This window comes from Benincasa hispida, chromosome 3, assembly GCF_027475165.1.
Source record: "Benincasa hispida cultivar pf3 chromosome 3, pf3_genome.v1.1, whole genome shotgun sequence".
Lineage (NCBI taxonomy): Eukaryota > Viridiplantae > Streptophyta > Magnoliopsida > Cucurbitales > Cucurbitaceae > Benincasa > Benincasa hispida.
Window position 1 is genome coordinate 14,316,856 of NC_143480.1, and position 20,901 is coordinate 14,337,756.

Below are 20,901 nucleotides of genomic sequence, written 5' to 3' on the forward strand. Positions count from 1 at the left end.
AGAAAATTGACAGAATTGGTGGAACATCATGTGTTCCTTTGACTTTGAAAATATCTTGACTTAATGTTGTTTTTTTTATTCATCTCCATGTTTTTTTTTGCACTTGGTATTTGTTAACCTTTGTATATTCCAAATGTTGTTTTTCTTATTGTAATTAATTTCTTTTAATGAAGAAAAATGGATCATTTTCATATGTTGGGTGACTAAAAACAAGTAAAGAAATCTATGTCTGGCAGACAATGCAATTACACATACTTACAAGTAAAAAATATTTTTCCAAACTAATAATACTAGAAGCAAAAGTCAATACAATATCAGGTTCTGTAAACCTTACTGAAGGGTTTGGAAAAACAAATATTATTTTGCCTAGAGGAACATAATTTACAATTGAAATGCATTATTCTCTAGTCAATCAAAGAGAAATTTACATAGTTTTAAAGATATACGTTGCAATGGTTATCATATTGAGATTGATAAAAAGAATAATATGGAGTATCTTTATATAGTATCTACTGTCTTGTTGGGATCGATGTCCTAAATCTAGTGTATCTCGTGGTTTGTAGTTTTGTTAACACAAATTATTTATCTAATAAAATCATAGGTATTTTATTTGACGATTAGACTGCATTAATTTAATCCAATAAACTAAGATCCAAGGTTATTTTATGAAACTTAAACGTGTATATGGAGACATACAGGTGAATCATATTTAAGTAATAACTTATATGGTCTGTAGTAGATGGATAAGGCTGGGTACCTTATCCTTGTGACACTATGAATACAACCCACTTTGTAGATATTACAATTGTTGTAAAGTTTTACAAATGATCTGATTCTGATCGTTCATGTGGAGACATGTGAGCGGGGGTATTCTATACAAAGAGTTTGTATAAGACCGGACCATGAAATGAATAGACTTTCTATATAACACCATTACTAGAAGAGACTTACATTTTACTATGATGACCATAGTGAAGGAACTTTTTAACAAGAGAGCCAGTGAGCGGAAACAAGATCATTCCAAAAACCATTGTGAAAGAACAATGCATTTACAAACAAACAAGAACAGTCATGCATCATCAAGTAAATTACAACATGTTTTCTTCTTAAAACCAACTAGAATCAAGTGACATACCTTTGAAAAACTCTTCTTCATGTAATCCCTCGATCAACACTAGTCCAACGTCTAAGCCAACTTGATCATGAGCACGAATGCAACAAACAACCAGTGTAACTCATGAACTGTCAGATCCTTGAATGCAATCGAGTAAGACTCGATCTTCGACCCTCGAATAGAAACACTCGTCATTATCGTTGCCTTGGTATTCTTGGTGTGAGAATCCAAGAGGGGTGGGCCCTGTGTTGATTTGGTAGAGGGAAAGAGGAACTCAACGAATCTACTAAACGATCAAGTAAGTGGGAGAATGTCTAAGTCTATCGTATAGACGGGGTACTCGATCGTCTAGTAAACGAGAAGTTGTTGTCTAGTAAACTCGATGTCTCGTCGTTCACTCTCTCAAAGGCTATCATATAACTTTTTCTTTCACTTGATCGTTATTTGATGTGATCATAAAAAAAATGAAACTTTTCCACTTTTATTTATCAGTTATTAAAACTGATAGTAACTTCCCACTTAAACACGGTTAAAGGAGAAAATAATAACCAACCAAACAATTATCTTATAATTGTTTTAATTATAAATAATATAATAACTAAATTTATCATATTATATTTATAACCTGTAGTTTTAATATCACATCATATGTAATATTCAAACCATAGTTCTTTTCTTCTTTATTACATTTAATAGCAATCATATTTATATTAATTCCTCCAATTAATGTATCTAATACATCAAATCAATTATATCACATATAATATAATCAATTTAATTATATCATATATAATCAAATTCCCTCTTGTTAATTTGAACATTTCAAGCTAACCCAAAAATTGATTCTTAACTTGAATCCATTGAGCTACCAAGAGGACCTTATAGACCTGTAGCTTGAAGCTCCGACGGTATGTGAATAACTGACTAAACTCTTTAATCATAAAATCCACCGTCCGTTAACTGCTGGACATTCCACTAAAGACCGACAACTGCACTCTTCACAGTACAGATATAATTCTATGTCCATTGGATATAACCAATCAATAGTACGATGACCCTTTACAAATCGCTCGTAAGTACAGCTGGGCCAATATATCATTTTGCCCCTGTAGTTACATCTAACTCCTTAAGTACTACTGATTCCTTTAATGAACAATACAACATAGTCCTACTATGAGTGAACACTTCTCAGGTCATCAGAAGGTGTGGCGCCACATTGTTCAAGCCCTGGAACCAGCCCTTAAGGGAGCAATTTATCTACTTACCCCTGCTTCGGGGAAGGATTGAATTACTTCTTGTATAGCTGAGTTCCCAGCTCTCCAATCATACGAATCCCCAAAGTGATAGGTTTGAGTAGGCAATCTAGCCATTCGCACCCATGCAAATCAAAAGACCACCCTGCAGGATTCCCAACTCACTTAGGATTAAGGTCATGTTACCTATGATCATCCTATTGAAATGAAAGTCTCTATCATGAATAGCGTTGTGTAACGAGACTAAACATTTCATGGTCAGGTCTTATAAAAACTCCTTTGTAAAGAATACCTCGGCTCACATGTCTCCACATGAATGACCAGGATCATATCATTTGTAGCACTTTACAACACTTGTAACATCTATAAAGCGGGTCGTATCCATAGTGTCACCAGGATAAGATTTTCCTCCTTTATCCATATACTACAGACCATTTAGGTTATCACTTACACGATCCACTTGTATGTCTCCACATACATGCTTAAGTTACAACCATAACCAGGGAACTAAAATATCTCATATTTCATAGACAATAGTGAATAAAATATCTCATATTATTACATCACAAATGTTTGTTCATACATGTGTTTACAAACTACAGGACCGTACGAGATTTAGAATATCAACCTCAACACATAGGAGACTTGACTTTAATCCTGAATGAGTTGTGAGCTCCTGTTTATGATGGCAGTTCTTTGATCTGTATAGGTGAGAGTGGCCATGATAGCCAAATCAATAAGCCTACCATTTTGGGAATTTTTCTGATTAGGGAGCTAGGAACACAGCTACACAAGATGGAATTCACTCCTTCCCATTCCTTGAAAAAGTAGATAAATTTCTCCCTTAATAGCTGGTTCCAGATCTTGAATAATGAGGTCTCACCTCTCACTGGCTCAAGAGGTGTTAGTTTATAGTTGGACTATAAACTGTTTGTTCATTAGAGAAATCAGTGTTACATAAGAAGTTAGATGTAACTACAGAGGTAAAACAATATTTTGACCCAGTTATAGTTATGAGCATTTGTGAACGGTCATCGCTCTGTTGATTGGTTATATCCATGGATACAGAAATAGATCTACAATGTGAAGAGTATAGTTATCGGTTTTTAGTGGAGTGTCCGGTAGTTAATGAATACTGATTAATTGGATTAGAGGAGTTTAATCCATTAATCTCATATAATTAGAACTTTTAATATGTAGGTCCATAAGTTCCCCTCGTAGCCCACTAAAGGAAATACTGAACAATAAAAGTAACACTAATATACATGAAATCTGTGAAGGCCCTAAGCAGAAACGTGGATCGTCCCAATTTTTGGTTTTTAACAGAACGCAAAATTACAAAATATGATTGTTATGCATAACAAAAAATTTACAGCATTACAAAAAAAAAAAAAATTGAGGAAAGGAAAATTAGGATTTGAAACCCTTACCTGTAAAGATTCGATCTTCTTTGAATTTCTTCCTCTCCAAAATTGGTCACAAACAAAACAATCTCCAACAGCCATGTATTGTCACGAACTCGATACCCTTGAACCAAGATGGCCACCACTAATTAGAGCCTCATGTATTCTCTTTTGGGATGAGAATCATAGGAGTTATGTGGGCTCTGTGAATTTTGGGAGAGAGGGAAAGTTTGAGAGGAAAGGGAGAATGTCTAGGAAAAACTTGAATCTCTCTATAATCTCATCTGTGAAGAAGAAGAAAAACTTCCCTTTCTTCACTTTCCCACACCCGCACGTATAGAGAGACAAAGGGGAGAGAGTTACAACTCCCTCCTAAAAACATTTTAAAAAATAAATTAAAATTATTTAATTTAAAAACCATTTAATATATTTATATGATAACCATCTTATCATATAATATATATTAAACTATATGTTATATCAAATATAACGTATTACCTATAGTTTAATATTGTATCAAATACAATATAACCTATAGTTTTCATTCTCTCATTAATGCATGGTATTTAATATAAATCTCATTTATATTAAAATTAATTATATGAATCCAATTCACATAATTAATATTTGAATCACATTCAAATATTGATTTCCTCTCAAATAAACTTTATATTATAATGTATCAAATATATTATATTAATTATATCATATATACTTAAATTAAATTAATTATATCACATATAATTAATTTTTTTTATTTAATTTGAACAACTCAAATTAATCCAAAATTGATTCTCATTAAATCCCTGTTGAGATACATAGGGGAGTTCATGGACCTGTAGATTGAAGCTCCGATGGTACTTGAATAATTAATTAAACTTCTTTAATTAAATTATTCAACATCCATTAACTATCAGGCACATCACTAAAGACCAACAGCTGCACTCTTTGTACTATAGATATATTTCTGTGTCTATTGGATATAACTTGATAACCTTTCACAAATTGCTCGTAAGTACAGCTCATTTTGCCCCTGTAGTTACATTTAACTCCTTAAGTACCACTGATCCATCTAATAAACAATAAGTCATAGTCCAACTATGACCATACCCCTCTCGAGCCAAGAGAGGGTGTTGTAGCATATTGTTCAAGCCCCAGAATCAGCCCTTTAGGGAGAAATTTATCTAATTACCCCGATATTGGGGAATGAGTGAATTTATATTGTGTAGCTATGTTCCTAACTTCCCAATCAGACAAATCCCCAAAATGGTAGGCTTATTGAATTGGCGATCTGGTCACTCTCATCCATTTAAATCAAAGGACCGCCTTTATAGGCAAATCCCCAAAATGATTTTAATTGTTTAAATCAATTGGTGGAATAACATATTAATGAGATTAATATGATACGGTTAATTATGGATTTGATGTATAATTAAGAGAGGAATATTTGAATAGGATTCAAATAATGATTTTTTTATGAATCAGATTCATAAGGAATTAGTTAATTTTGAGAGGTGGAGACAAATAAACATATGATGTTTATTTAATTAATTAACTATATATATTAAATTAGATTTAATATATTTAGTTATTTATTAGATTTTCTATTTAATCAAATAAATGTTATTTGATTAATTGAGCCCTAAGGGTAAATATGGAAATACTTGATTTCTTTTGTCCAAATTAAAAATAATATTTTTATTTCTGAAAACCTAACCTCTAAACTTCTCCAAAAAATTCTCTCAACATTTTCTCCTTCCCACCATTCCTCCTCCAAGGGTTAGAGACCACTCTTCTACCATTGGATTCCAAGAGAATATCAAGGTCTCTATGGTGGTGCTCATTATTTGTTGGAGATACATTGCAGAGAAAAAACTTGGAATTTTCATGAAGACAAAGGGATTTACGAAGGCAAGAAAATGTTCTTCTTCCTTTTTCTTCTTATTAAAAGGCATGCTGAATGTATAAACATAATTTATCCTATGTTTTGGTTCTATTTTGTTTTGATTTTATATCATATAAACCGGAAAAATGAAATTCAAGGTGTTCACACGCTTCCGCCCAGGATTTGATCCCTTCATGTCCATATGAAAAATGTATACTGGAAGAGTTACTTGCCTTATCTTATGGATTATATTATACTTATATACGAATAACTGAAATATATGCAACAATGAATCTGAAGTTCATGAATCTAGATATATTTACAATTTGGCATGACAGATTAGGTCATCTAACTTTTATAATGATGAAAAGAATTATTGGGAATTCAAATAGACATCCATGGAAGAGCTAGAAGATTCTTCAATTTAATGAATTATTATGTAATGCTTACTCTCACAAATTAATCATTAGACCATCACTAGTCAAAGTGGAGATTGAATCACCTACATTTTTAGAAAGAATTCATGGTGATATATGTGGACCTATTAACCCACCAAGTGAACCATTTAGATATTTTATAGTATTAATAGACGCATCCAACAGATGGTCACACGCTTGTTTATTATCAAGTCGATTTGCAAGATTACTTCTTAAATAATTAAGTTAAGAGCACAATTTCTTGATTATACAATTAATATCATTCGTCTTGATAATGCTGGTGAATTTATTGAAATCCCATTGTTGGGTTGAAATCCCAAACATAGCAGAAAAAAATTCAGACTATTTTCAGATTTTAATAACAAATTAAAAGATGAAATAAAATCTAGAAACTCTTACTTTCATTGACGAATTTAGAGAGCTTGATCACCAACTTTTTGGATATAAGATCTTGATTCCTTTGCTACAAACCAAGTGAACACCACAAAAAAGATTTTAGAGTATTCTCTTTGGGCTAGTGAGATAGAAGGAGATGAGATAAGAGGAAGTTAGAGAGAAGATCTCTCTCCCACTCCCATATAACTCCCCACGTTAAGGAGTTTGTTATAACCAATTTATTTTAAATTATTATTTATTTAATTAATAATTTAAATCAAATTTAATTTATTTAATTAAATAACAATAAATTTATTTAATTTAAAAAATAAATTAAATCAAAATTTAATTTATTAAAATAAATAAAATAATTATTAATTAATTAAATTAATTAATAATAATTAAATATTATATTTAATTAAATGTGAATTAGAATCATATTCTAATACATCTCTCTAATAACCTACAGTTGTCAATAGATTTAATTTAATTTAATTTAATTTAATTTAATAGTTAATTAATTCTCTAATTAGTTAAACATTAAATTAAATATCACATATTTAATTTTACCTTATAATTGAATCACATTCAATTATTTTTCTCTCATATTACCTATAGTTTTAATGTGCATCTAATGCATATTAATTTTAACATATAGTTTTAATATGAATTCTATTCATATTAAATTTAATATTTGAACTCTTTCAAATATTTAATTCTATTAAATTCTTCCTTTAAATTAATTTTTGAATCAAATTCAAAATAAATTTATATTATAAAGTTTAATTAAAATTCACCATACATTGTATTCTTCCCTTTAGTAAATTTGAACATTTCAAATTATTTTAATCACCTCAATACCCTTTATGAGCTACCAATGGGATCTAATGGATGTAATATAATGAAACAAAGCCACTTTGAGATTTTTTATGAAATGAGGCCTGGAACGGAGTCACTATGAAGAAGTTTCGGGAGTTACAAAGGAAACCTTGAGCTCATATTGGTCATGGGTTGAGAACGGGAATTGAATTCTTTGAGACCTAATTTACCATTGTTCCTCAGTAGCTTAGTGCTAGAGCGGTCGGTTGTTGATCGATTGGTTGTAGGTTCAAATTCTACTTAGGGAGATTTGATTCATTCCAAATTAAAGAATTCAGAATGAAAGGGTTCGCTTTGATCGTCAAGAGTAGGTAACCTGTTCCCTGTGTTCTTAGTTTCTATTGCATTCTATCTCATCGTATCAAATTTTTTTCTTCGATATTTGAGAATCACCATTAATACCTCGTGTAGGTCTGGGATAATCCTTTGTTCCATAGTCTATATTTACAACTAGCCAATTAAGAAGGCCCCTTTTCTACCAAAGCTGTGCAGGAAAGACCCAAAGCCAATCCCAGGGAATAGTGAAGCTTCATAAGATATTCTGTCTAAGTGCAGGTAGTCTGCATCTTCACAAACATGTCTATTTCACTGAGCCTCTCTTCGAGACACTGTCCAAATCATTACGCCTTTTTTGCGGACCGAGACTTACTTGACAATAAATTTCTCTACCTTAGGACCATTATAGTTAAGATCGTTTTTCATCGGGGCTTTGATTGCTAGCTCCCCTGCCATTAGGATACCAGCTTCCTTGACCTTAACTCGCATACATAGGCTTACGACTTTGTAGAGACTTGTGTTCTTGGTAAACAGTCGCCCAGGCCTAGTCACTACGACCCCCTTTGTAGAGAGGCACCCCTTATTTGGAAGTTACGAGGTTATTTTGCTGAGTTCCTTAGAGAGAGTTGTCTCGCACTACTAAGTGTTCTCTACCTACCCACCTGTGTTGATTTCAGGTACAAGTACCCTTTTGTTAAAGGTCGTTCGAGATTTTCCTGGGAGTATGACATGGGTTACTTTAGCGCTGTAGTGCCTGGTACTCGAACATTGGCTCGAGGTATTTTCTTTACCCCTTCTTACCTTGAAAAAACAGGGGCACCTTGTGTCCTTGAATCGATAACCAAGTTAATCAATATTCGTTAACTATGAGTAAAATCCACTATAGACTCACAGTTGCACTCTTCTCACTGCAGATATATTTCTATGTCCATGGATATTGATCAATAACAACAAGTTAGTCCTTCACAAGTGTTCATAACACCAGTTGGGTCAAATTACCATTTTACCCCTAGGTTATCTTTATATCCTTAAGTACCAGTGCTTTTCTAATGGACAACCTGTTTATGGTCTAACTATTAAACAGTAACCCTATCGAGCTAGTGAGAGGGTAGAGCCCTTTATTCAAGTCCCGGTGACACCATTTAAGGGAACATTCATCTAATTACCCTAAAGCTGGAAAGGAGTGAATTCTATCTCCTGAAATTATGTTTCCAGCTCCCCACTTGATCTTGTCCCCAAAATGATAAGCTTATTGAGTCGGCGAATTTACCACTCTCACCAATACAAATCAAAGGATAATCTCTCGTGAACTGGAGTCCATAATCCACTAAGGATTGAGACTAAATTGCCTAGGTCAACCTAGTGAAATAGAAACTCGACTAGATGATGGAGTTACATCTAGTGGTTGCTTTTTCATGGTTTGGTCTTATGCAAACTCATTGCGTAGGATACCCCCATTAGCATATCTCCTACATGAATACATTGGATCATTGCATTTGTATCAAATACAAAGTGAGTCGTATCCATATTGTCACTAGGATAAGGTACCCAACCTTATCCATATACTATAGACCCTTTAGGCTGTATCTTGAATACTGATCCCCTTGTGTCTCCACATACAGTTCAAGACACATACATTAGTCTAGGACGTTAGTTTATTGGATTAGGTTTATTTAGGCAAGATAAATACAAGATGAGCAATAACTATTTATTGTAATAAACATTAATAACACTTTTATTAATGATTAGTTAAATGTTACATTTATTATTTACGAGTTTTAGGGCATAAAAACCCAACATTTATATCCCAAGCTTTTGATAATTATTGTGTGTCAATTGGGATAAGTGTTGAACATTCTATAGCTCATGTTCATACATAAAATGGTTCAGCAGAGTCATTCATAAAATGAGAGCTAAGCTTCCTTCATCTGTATGGGGACATGCTGTTTTGCATGCAACGTCACTTATAAACATTAGACCAGTATCTTATCATAAGTACTCGCCATTATAATTAGCTTATGGCCATGAGTCAAATATTTTCCATCTAAGAATTTTTAGATGTGTAGTATATGTTCCAATTACTCCACCACAACGTACTAAGATGGATCTTCAAAGGAGGTTAGGAATATATATTGAATATGATTCCCCATCAATTATCAAATATCTTGAACTTTTGACGAGTGATGTATTTACTACACGATTTGCTGATTGTCATTCTAATGAGACAAATTTTCCAACATTAATGGGAGGAATAAAGAAGTTGGAAAAATAAATTACATGGAATGCATTGTTATTGTCTTATTAGATCCCCGTACAGATCAATGTGAACTTGAAGTTCAAAAGATAATTCACTTACAAAATATAGAAAATTAGTTACTAGATGCATTTATAGATGCAAAGAAAGTAACTAAGTCACATATACCTGTTACAAATGTTCCATCGAAAATTGATATCCCCACATAACAGGTTGTCACTAATGAGTTTGGAATACGCTAGAAGCATGGTAGACCAGTAGGTTCTAAAGATAAAAGTCCTCGAAAAAAGAAAAATAATTAATAGTCAAGAAGACTTGATCGATGATGTAAATATCCATAAAGAATTTCATGACATGACTAATGAGGAAGGTGGACTCATAAAGATAATAATGAGATTTCAATAACGATGTCATGACAGAAAAAAGATGGAATCGAACTCATGTAGTTATTGACAAATTATTGCGTATGATGTTACTCTTGATATTAAAGGACTGTGTGGTCTGATATGGAAGTGTGGATTGTGTCCCAATTTTAATTTCACAGAATTATAAGTACAAAGAAACACTTTATGCATTTTACAGAAATTTTATAGCATGCTTTTGAATTAAATAAAGAAGGGAAATATTAGAGTTTAGATTATACTAACCTTTGAAGAACGAATTCTTCATGAATCCTCCTCTTGGAATCTCGAACAGAATCAAACCCCAATGTGGAAACTACCACAAATGAGCCTTCTGTATTCTCCTTGGCTGTTTCGTTGAAGGGAAAAAAGGGTGGGAATGGGAATGGACTTACAAAGCCCATGTTTGGTTGGTGGGCTTTGTTTATTTATCTTGGAAAATGCATTTCCTCGGCATCTTTTAGCCACACAAGTGAAGGAATTACATACCATTGAGAAGTGTGGGTTTTCACTTCTTCTTCCCCTTCCTACCCTGTGCCCTTTGATTAATTGCACATGTTTTTCAAATGAGGGGATGATCCATATATCTCCTTGGTCTCTGCTGAATTTTTCGAATGGCTTTGTTATACATGGACAGTTATGGATATATATTGTTGGAAATAGGGTTTTTAACCTAGGGGCATTTATGTAATTTTGTAAGACCCTTAGGGTTTCCTACTATCTATTTATACAGTGTGTCCCTGGGTATTTAGTGTATCAGTTTTAAAACAAATAAGAAAAGACTTTATACCGTGGTTTTTCTCCCTGCACTAGGGTTTCCACGTAATCTTGTTGTTCTTCTCTTCTCTATTCTTTATTTTTAACATGGTATCAGAGAGCGGTGACGAAAATCTAGCCATTATGGAAGAGAATCAATCTCAATCCTCCTCTGCTGATGGGTCTTCAAGTTTTGACATGAGAACAGCAATCCGAGCAACGGTAAAGGAATTTTTTCAGGATGCCCTACCGGAATTAATTTCTGCTGTTCAGGTACAATCCTTGGAAAAACACCCTCAACCGATTGGGTATCACCATTTCGAAACCAGTCAGAATCCGGTCAGGATCGAAGCTGAAGCCAGCGCGAGGAACCAACGATTCACAATCGGAGCTATCATGATCATGGCAGAGTCAGCGACGGTCATGGCAGAGTCGGCGGTCTCGGACGTGAAGAAGAGGCTGGCCGCGAGGAGATGTTGACCTTCGATCGGATCTATCAAGGCAGAGTGAACAACGTCGAAGGCAAGAAGCATAGAGGTAGTGATGATCCGATTAGGTTTAGTACCGGTCTGGAGCAAATCGGACCGGTTCAGGTTGAATCAGGGAAAACCAGCTAGACCTGGTATTTTGACTTTAATTCCGACTTGAACCGGTCCGACCCAAGGCTAGCCCAACTCGAGAGTTCAGCTTTTAATTCCGACCCGTGGTCCGACTCAAGGCTAGCCTGACCCGAGACCTCTTCTGTCCAGCTTTTTATGCCAGCCGTTCCTTTTTCAGCCCATCCAGCCCGACCCGGTGATCCGGTTTCCTTCAACAGCCAACCCGATGGTTTTTTCACATCCAACAGCCTTGGTCTCGAGCAGTCCGAGCAACCAGCACCTGTTCCAATTAATTGTGGTTCAGCTCATTACCCAGACGATGTGAGACAACGGTTGGCTTACCTACAACACCAGATTTCTGATTTGGATACGATATTCGGTGCAGATCCTCAACCGGTCTATTCAGAAAATCTGGTAAACTCATTACCTATAGTGCCTAACGTGTCCTACTTATCTGGTTCTATGGGTAATTCTGCAGGATTTATCGTCGAAGAAAAATTAAATGGTCAGAACTATTTCTCTTGGTCTCAATCGATCCGGATGGCTTTGGAAGGGTGTCACAAGTTTGGATATTTGATAGGGGAAATTCCAAAGTCAGCCCCAGGTGATCCAGAAGAACGAATTTGGAAAGGAGAAGATTCATTGCGACGGTCTGTCTTGGTGAACAGTATGGAACCCTAGATAGGAAGACTACTATTATATGCTACAACAGCCAAAGATATCTAAGAGGCGGCGCAAGATCTTTATTCTAAAAGATAGAATGCCTCTCAGCTATATACACTCCATAAATAGGTTCATGAATCCAAACAAGGGTCCATGGATGTTACCTCTTATTTTAACAAACTATTGATGCTATGGCAGAAAATGGACTTATGTAGAGAGATTGTCTGGAATTATCCACAAGATGAGGCCCAATATTTGAAGATTGAGAAAGCAGATCGTGTTTATGTGTTTTTGGCTGGATTAAATCCAAAGTTTGATGGTGTTCATAGTCGGATCTTGGGCCAGCGCCCGATTCCTTCACTTCGAGAAGTATGTTATGAAATACAGTTGGAAGAAGATCGGTCATGCACTATGAATAATACCACCTCAACTACTGATGCAACCGCCTTCGTTGCCAAGCCATCCGGTATTGATGGTGATAAGAAACCCCCTCCAGTTTGTGAACATTGTAAAAAGCTTTGGCATACGAAAGACCAATGTTGGAAATTAACCGGGAAGCCCCTAAATAGCAAGTGATGACAGTCTCATGAAAAATCTAATACTAGTCGTGTCCTGGTAAGTGATTCAGTAGATGAAAAAACTAAGAAGCAATCTTCTGGTGATGGTAAACACAGCTCGAGTACGGATGGGGTGAGTGCAATTGCACAGTCAGGTAATTTTCCTTCTTTTGGCCTAATTAGTGTAAATGGTAAGAAACCATGGATTGTGGATTCAGGGGCTACTGATCACCTTACGAGTTCCTCAGAGTTATTTATGTCATATAATTCGAGTGCTGGTAATGAGAGGATTCGAATTGCAGACGGGTCTTTTGCCCCTATTGTAGGAAAGGGCAATATCTCTCTGTTTCATGGTTTAATTCTACGTGATACCTTACATGTGCCTAAAATATCATATAATTTGTTATCTGTCAGTAAACTAACAAGAGATTTGAGGTGTAAGGCGATTTTCTCACCAGATTCAGTTTTATTTCAAGATCTGAAATCGGGGATGACGATTGACACTGCCCGGCACGATAGGGGACTTTACTTCCTTTCTGACGAAGCTTCCTCCAGGAATGATCACCAATCTGGGTTTATGTCTTTAAATTTCTCTGTTTCTGAAAATGGTGTTATGTTATGGCATTTTCGCTTATGACATCCTAATTTTCAATATATGAAATATTTATTTCCTCATTTATTTCGTAATGCAAGTACTTCTTCTTTTAATTGTGATGTTTGTATTCCTGCCAAGCAACATCGTGTTTCTTTCCATTCCTAACTTTACAAACCCTCGAGTCCTTTTTCTATTATTCATAGTGATGTATGGGGTCCCTCACCAGTTACTACTTCCACGAGAAAATGGTGGTTTGTCACGTTTATAGATGATCACACCTGTCTCACCTAGGTTTTCCTACTCATTGATAAATCTGAAGTGTCCTCTGTTTTTCAATAGTTTTACACAACTGTCGAAACTCAATTTAAAACAAAGATTGGGATTTTAAGAAGTGATAATGGGTGAGAATTCTTTAATGCCTCCTTCAAAGAATTTCTCTATTCTAAAGGTATTGTCCACTAGAGCTCATGTGCTTACACTCCGCAACAAAATGAAGTAGCTGAGCGTAAAAATTGACACCTGGTTGAAGTAGCCCGATCTCTTATGTTATCCGCCACCCTTCCTTCATACTTTTGGGGAGATGCAGTTCTTACTGCTGCTCACCTCATTAATCGGATGCCCTCTCATATTCTTAATCTTCATACCCCTTTAGAATTGTTTAAAGAGTCTGTTCCTAATACTCGATTGATTTCTAGTGTTTCTTTTTGGATTTTTTGTTGTGTTGCTTTTGTTTATTCCCATGGTCCAAACCGCACGAAATTTACTCCTCATGCTTAGAAGTGTGTCTTTGTTGGATATCCACTCCATCAAAATGGATATAAGTGTTATCACCCGTCATCTCGAAAATATTATCTCTATGGATGTCACCTTTCTCGGGGATCAGTCATTCTTCCCTATTAATCATCTTCAGGAGGAGAACATAAATGAAGAGACTAACTGGTCATCTTCTGCTATTCCTTTAGAGTCAGCGCCCATTCAAACCTTGTCTAAACCTAGTCCTGAGCATGATAGTCTGGTCCTTCCTACTAATCAAGTTCCTTGGAAAACATACTAGAGGAAGAATCTCAGGAAGGAAGCAGTGTCACCTGTTGAACCAGAACTGTCGGCTCCAGTACAGAAGTCAGACCTGTCATCAGATCCAGGTATGTGTATTCCTAATGATGTTGATTTATGTACGGAAAATGATGAAGGTAGGCATGACAAGGGGGAAGGGAGCAGTGATACTAAGAAAGTGATAGAAAGGGAAACTGTAAAGGATGAAATGGTCCGTGCTAATGATGATGTGGAAGATACTACTGAAGTTTCTGATACACAGATAGTAAATCATGGTGAGAAGCCTGAAGAGGTGAAAGAATGTCATGCATCACTTGATCTTCCTATAGCCCTGAGGAAAGGTACCCGTTCATGTACTAAATATCCTATGCATAGTTACATGACATATAGTAATCTGACATCCGAGTTCAAGGCTTTTACTACTAGCTTGGACACTGAGGTGGTTCCAGATAACATAAGTGTTGTAATGAAAAACCAGAATGGCGGTCTGATGTTATGGAAGAAATAAGGGCTCTGAAAAAGAATAAAACCTGGGAACCAGTTACTCTGCCTGAAGGGCATAAAATAGTAGGATGTAAATGGGTGTTTACTATAAAGTACAAGTTAGATGGGACGATTGACTGATACAAGGCTAGACTTGTTATAAGAGGCTTTACCCAAACATATGGAGTGGATTATTCTGAGATGTTTTCACTTGTGGCTAAACTTAACACGATCCGAGTGCTTCTGTCAGTAGCTGTGAATAAAGATTGGCCCCTACACGAACTTGATGTTAAAAATACATTTTTGAACGGGGAACTTGAGAAGGAAGTCTATATGAGTCCCCCTCATAGGTTCTAAAGTCAATTTTAAAATAAAGTGTGTAGATCGAGGGAATTACTATATGGATTGAAACAGTCTCCAAGGGCCTGGTTTGATAGGTTCACAACATTTGTGAAAGCACAGGGATATGTTCAAGGACATTCCGATCACACTCTTTTTATAAGAAGATCAACATCAGGGAAAATAGTTGTTCTTATTGTCTATGTTGATGACATTATTTTATCTAGGGATGATGATGTAGAAGTCGCAAGACTAAAAACAGAGATGGCTAGAGAGTTTGAAATTAAAGACTTCAGGAAGCTAAGATACTTTCTGGGAATGGAAGTGGCTCGCTCAAAAGAGGGTATATCAGTTTCTCAATGAAAATATACACTATACTTGCTAAAGGAAACAGGTATGACTGGGTGTAAACCTGTTGTCACGCCAGTAGAATATAATGCAAAAATCGGTGATAAGAATGATGGAATTCCTGTTAATAAAGAAAGGTATCAGCAGTTAGATGGGAAGTTGATATACTTATCTCACACAAGACCAGATATTTCTTATGCAGTAAGTGTTGTGAGTTAATTCATGCAAGCTCCTTGTGAGGATCATATGATAGCAGTTGAACGTATTCTTCGATATCTGAAAGGAACTCGTGGTAAAGGCCTAATGTTCAAGAAAACCGATAAACGATCTATTGAAGCTTACATTGATTCTGACTGGGCAGGGTCTGTTGTTGATAGAAGATCTATGTCTGGGTATTGTATGTTTTTCTGGGGAAATCTAGTCACCTGGAGAAGTAAAAAACAAGGAGTTGTTGCTAGAAGTAGTGTTGAGGCTGAGTATCGAGCCATGAGTCTAGGGATTTATGAAGAAATCAGGTTGAAGAAAGTATTATTAGATCTCCAGCAAGATAATGAGCTTCCAATGAAATTATTTTGTGATAATAAAGCTGCCATCAGTATTACAAACAACCTAGTTTAACATGACAGAACTAAACATGTGGAGATAGACAAACACTACATTAAGGAGAGGTTGGACAGTGGAAACATATGCATCCCTTATATTCCTTCGAATCAACAAGTTGCTGATGTACTTATAAAAAGGTTATTGAGACAAAATTTTAATTATTGTGTAAGCAAGTTGGGGCTTGTTGATATCTATGCACCAACTTGAGGGGGAGTGTTGGAAATAAGGTTTTTAACCTAGGGGCATTTATGTAATTGTGTAAGACTCCTAGGATTTCCTACTGTCTATTTATACAGTGTGTCCTTGTATTTAGTGTATCAGTTTTAAAACAAATAAGAAAAGGCTTTATACCGTGGTTTTTCTCCCTGCACTAGGGTTTCCACGTAATCTTGTTGTTCTTCTCTTCCCTATTCTTTATTTTGAACATATATATATATATATATTGGCACCCTTATCAAATGACGTGTACTCTTTATTTTGAGCTAGCATGTTAGTGCTTGCTAAGTATCTTCATTTTGAATGAATGTTGCATTGTACTCTTGTTTGTAACTATGAATATTGACATAATATAAATGCTTATTTTGTCTAAGTTTAGTATTTATACTTTGATATCGGTTATATTTGATTTTTGGAATAAAATATAGTGCAACTACTTAAGGTTGTTTTTAATAATTGCGTAATAAAAATAAAACTGCACAAATTAATTATTTAAAATCAATTAAGGCAAGTTTTTTTTATTAGTTATATGCTTTATAATTGCACAAAATTCTGAAAGTGATCACACAATTTAAATGTAACATCCCGCACATTTTTTATATAATAATGTAATTTCAGTAACGTTATCCTTGGTAATTCAATAATTGTTTGGTCGAAGGGTATTTTTGGAATTTTGGATCTCACATATAAATGCGGGAATTTAAGTTTGGCGAAAAAATTAAAATTATTAAATTTTGAATTTCAATGTGAAGGTTATTGCATGAATTAATTTTCCTTTCGAAACGGAAAGAAATTATTATAATTACACTTTCCTTTTTAATTATTATATTTTAAAACTCCCATCAATTATTATATTTTAAAACCCCCATCAATCCTACATTTATTATTACCTTTTTTTTTTTAAAAAAAACCCCCCACCAATACTCTCCTTCTTCTTCCTCAAACGGAAAAACCCCCCCCAATTTTTTCTTCTTCTTTCCTCCTAAACCCACGAACACCGTTTCCCTAATTGCCCAGTTTTCACCGCCACGTCTCCCTCGCTACCATTCCGAACGACGTGCGCCTCCCTCACCGCCATTCAGATCCGAACGCCATGCTTCCTTCACTGTCTCATCAAACCTGCCGCCGCGCGAGAGAGATTCCTCGTCAATCACAGCACCTCACCGACTCAAATCTGTCCAACTGCCGTTCCCTCGCACCTCCCAGCTCAGATTCGACCAGCTGCCGCTTCTTCACACTTCGCCAGACCCAGAACCGTCGTCGGCCGTCTTCCTTGTTGCAGTCGGACTAGTTCTAGGTAAGGTTGTGGTAGCTCGGTTTGATCTCTTAGCCATTAACATTAGGTTTCGTCATTTTGATTCACAGTTGTTGGGTTTTTATTTAAAGGTGAGTTTTAGAGAAACTTGGAATTTAGAGGGAGCACCGTTATGGGAAATTGGAAATGACCTTCATCCTTTGGGTAAGTTTTTGAATATTTTGGACTTGGGTCTGAAGTGTTGTTGTTATGGTTGAACTGAAATTGTTTGAGTTGTTTTTAGTGTTAGGGCCGCTACTTCTAGTTGCCGTTATAGTTTGGTCATCGGAGCTTCGTTGTCCATAAAGTTTCGATTGAGGTAAGTAATCTTACCACTGGAACTGTCCACGGGCCAGGCTTTAGTTGTATGCTAGCGTGATGAGTGTATGTTATGGTAAATGTTAGCATGTTGATTGACAGTATGACCTGAATCAAAGTATATTCTGGCACGAGTTCTGATTTGTTTACATACACACTTAAGTACTTAATCGTTAGTATGTGATAGTATGTGTTTTCATATGTCAATGTCTGATCTGCTGGAGTTGAAGCATACTTGCATGTTGTGGAATTATGATGTAAGGTATACATGAATGTTATATAATATGTTGTTAAGAATCATGTGTATGTGATGAAGCCATGGTATCAAGGATTTTCATGTATGTTTTAGAATTGTACAATGTTGATTCTTAGAATGTTGAGATTGTGTGAACATCTTCACTGATTAGTTAGATGCTCACCAGTTTGTGTTTCCTTCGGGATTCATCAGTTTTGTGTTTCCTTCGGGATTCACCAGCTTTGTGTTTCCTTCGGGATTCACCATTTTTGTGTTTCCTTCGGGATTCACTAGTTTTGTGTTTCCTTCGAAATTCGTCAGTTTTGTGTTTCCTTCGGGATTCACCAGTTTTGTGGGCATACGTAACTACAATAAGATAGGACTCAGTCTTTTGTTTGTTCCATATGTTTATGTGCCATATGCGGGTATCTAGATGACATAGATGCCTAGCCCGACCCCAGTGGTAGGGTTACTTACTGAGTATTTCATACTCATTCTTTCTTATGTTGATGTTTAAGGAAAAGGTAAAGATGTACCGGCAATGGCGCAACGGAATTCGTGATCATGTTACTGGAACTAGACCTTTTCGCTTCCGCATCTTGAAATTTGTTATTTGGTTTTACTGTTTAAAATTTATTACTAAGGATTATTTCTTTTATATGCCTTTGATTAGCCTTTAAGAATTTTGGGTACCCTATTAACTATTTTAACAATTGCATTTAATAAACGGCTTATGAACTTCTCTTGTTTAATTAGCATTTATTTCAAATAACTGAGCGTCGTTTTAAATTCTGTGCATGCATTTATTTTAGTAACGGCCTTACCTAAGTCCTAGGGGGTCGGGTCATTACATTAAACAAAAATAACATTTACTTGGGTGATCTAATAATATTCCCATGCAACACAAAACACATGTATTACTTATTCTCAGGAAAAATTGATAACATTTCCTACACAACCAAACATAGTTATCTTAAATTTCCACACATACTATTCCCAGGCATTGTTTTCTCATGCACAATCAAACATAGTCATCTTTGATTCCCAGTAATCTTATTTCCAGACATATAATTCCCAGGCATCCTTAATACCTGGGCATTGAGAAAATCTCAATCCAAATGGCCACAGGGGTTGAGAATTAATAGGAGTTGTGGGCTCTGTTGATTTTGGGAGAGGGAAAAAGATATAGAAGAGAGAGATATGTTTTTATTGGGAGAAAGATTCTGGAAAAAAAAAAACACACAAACCTTCTGTGGAAAACTTCTGTGAAGAAGACGAAGAAACAAATCGTGAAACTCCCCTTTACCACATGATTGATCATGAGAGAAAATAGTGTCATGCATCATGCAAATTCCATGAACCGTTATGGTACCTTAATTAAAATTACATCATGTTGCTTCAATCTAATGATTCCATTTAGGTAATTAAAATTAATTGATGTTGAGTAATTTAATTGAAAGTGTTTAATTAATTATTCAAGTACTAGTAAAGCTTCAATCTACAAGTTCATAATGTCCCATCTGTAGCTCAACTGAGATTATTAAGAATTAATTTTAGATTAATTTGAATTGTTCAAAATAATTGCGAGAATTAATTATATATGATATAATTCATTTAGATAATTATATGTGATATAATTAATATAATGTATTTGATACATTATAATATAATGTTTATTTTGAGAGGAATTAAATATTTGAATATGATTCAAATACTAATTATATAGATGAGATTCTTATAATTAAATTTAATATAAATTTGATTTATATTAAATACCATGATTGATTGAGAGAATTTAAACTATAGATTATATTGTATTTGATACAATATACAAACTATAGGTTATGTATTATATTCGATATAATATATAGTTTAGTATATCATATATGATAAGTTGGTTATCATATATATATATATAACTTTTCTAATTAAAATTTGAATTTAATTAAGGTACCATGACGATTCATGATGCATGAAATAGTAAAATTTCAACAATTATAAAATTACCAAAGTAGTTTCATACATCATGCAATTCTATTTCATTACTAAGCTTATATAACACTTATATAATAAAGCCATGAAATAATTAATAACATACAACCATCCATACATACATACTACATATTATAACTCTTATAATATAAATGATGCATGGATATGTTATTAATGCATGTATATACTATAACATTTATATTATATGATACATGAACATGCTATAAAAATAAAATCATGCAGCTATATATTATAACATTTATAATATAAATGATGCATGAATCATGCATAGCCTATAGTGAGATTTTTACTATATCACATACATTATGACATATAATAATAAATAAGAATCATACCTCAAATGCATAATTAAAAATAATAATTATTGGATATGTAAACAATTAATTAAATTAATATAACTCTTATATTAATTTAATTAATTGGAAAACATCTAACTATTAAAAAATAATAGTCAACCGGTTCGAAACAAGTGAGTCGGGCCTTGAACCGTTCGAACCGGATTGCCCAACACCTAATCCGAACCCGAATCCTTGAACCAACCGTCCGGATGAA

The 20,901-nt window shown here is 34.6% G+C and overlaps 1 protein-coding gene and 1 long non-coding RNA gene across 2 annotated transcripts; both read left to right on the forward strand.

The window, feature by feature from the left end:
- Positions 1 to 13,844: 13,844 nt before the first annotated feature.
- LOC150037041 (uncharacterized) lies at positions 13,845 to 15,889 on the forward strand. The gene is made up of 5 exons (XM_090311857.1): positions 13,845 to 13,895; positions 14,502 to 14,589; positions 14,638 to 14,963; positions 15,446 to 15,665; positions 15,717 to 15,889. Exons 1-5 carry the CDS (start codon positions 13,845 to 13,847, stop codon positions 15,887 to 15,889), a joined length of 858 nt encoding a protein of 285 aa, XP_090167983.1.
- A 1,521-nt stretch (positions 15,890 to 17,410) lies between these two features.
- LOC120074668 (uncharacterized) lies at positions 17,411 to 19,088 on the forward strand. Its single transcript, XR_005481038.2, has 4 exons — positions 17,411 to 17,786; positions 17,876 to 17,948; positions 18,028 to 18,102; positions 18,855 to 19,088. It is a non-coding gene; the product is annotated as an uncharacterized LOC120074668 (long non-coding RNA).
- Positions 19,089 to 20,901: the final 1,813 nt, after the last annotated feature.

Excerpts from the sequence above, each read along its gene's own strand:
- LOC150037041 (XM_090311857.1), top strand. The coding sequence starts at position 13,845 with ATGGGTGAGAATTCTTTAATGCCTCCTTCAAAGAATTTCTCTATTCTA. Across the intron at positions 13,896-14,501 it reads AGAATTTCTCTATTCTAAAG|AGGAAGAATCTCAGGAAGGA; the intron begins GTATTGTCCACT and ends AAAACATACTAG. Across the intron at positions 15,666-15,716 it reads AGTGGCTCGCTCAAAAGAGG|GTATGACTGGGTGTAAACCT; the intron begins GTATATCAGTTT and ends TAAAGGAAACAG.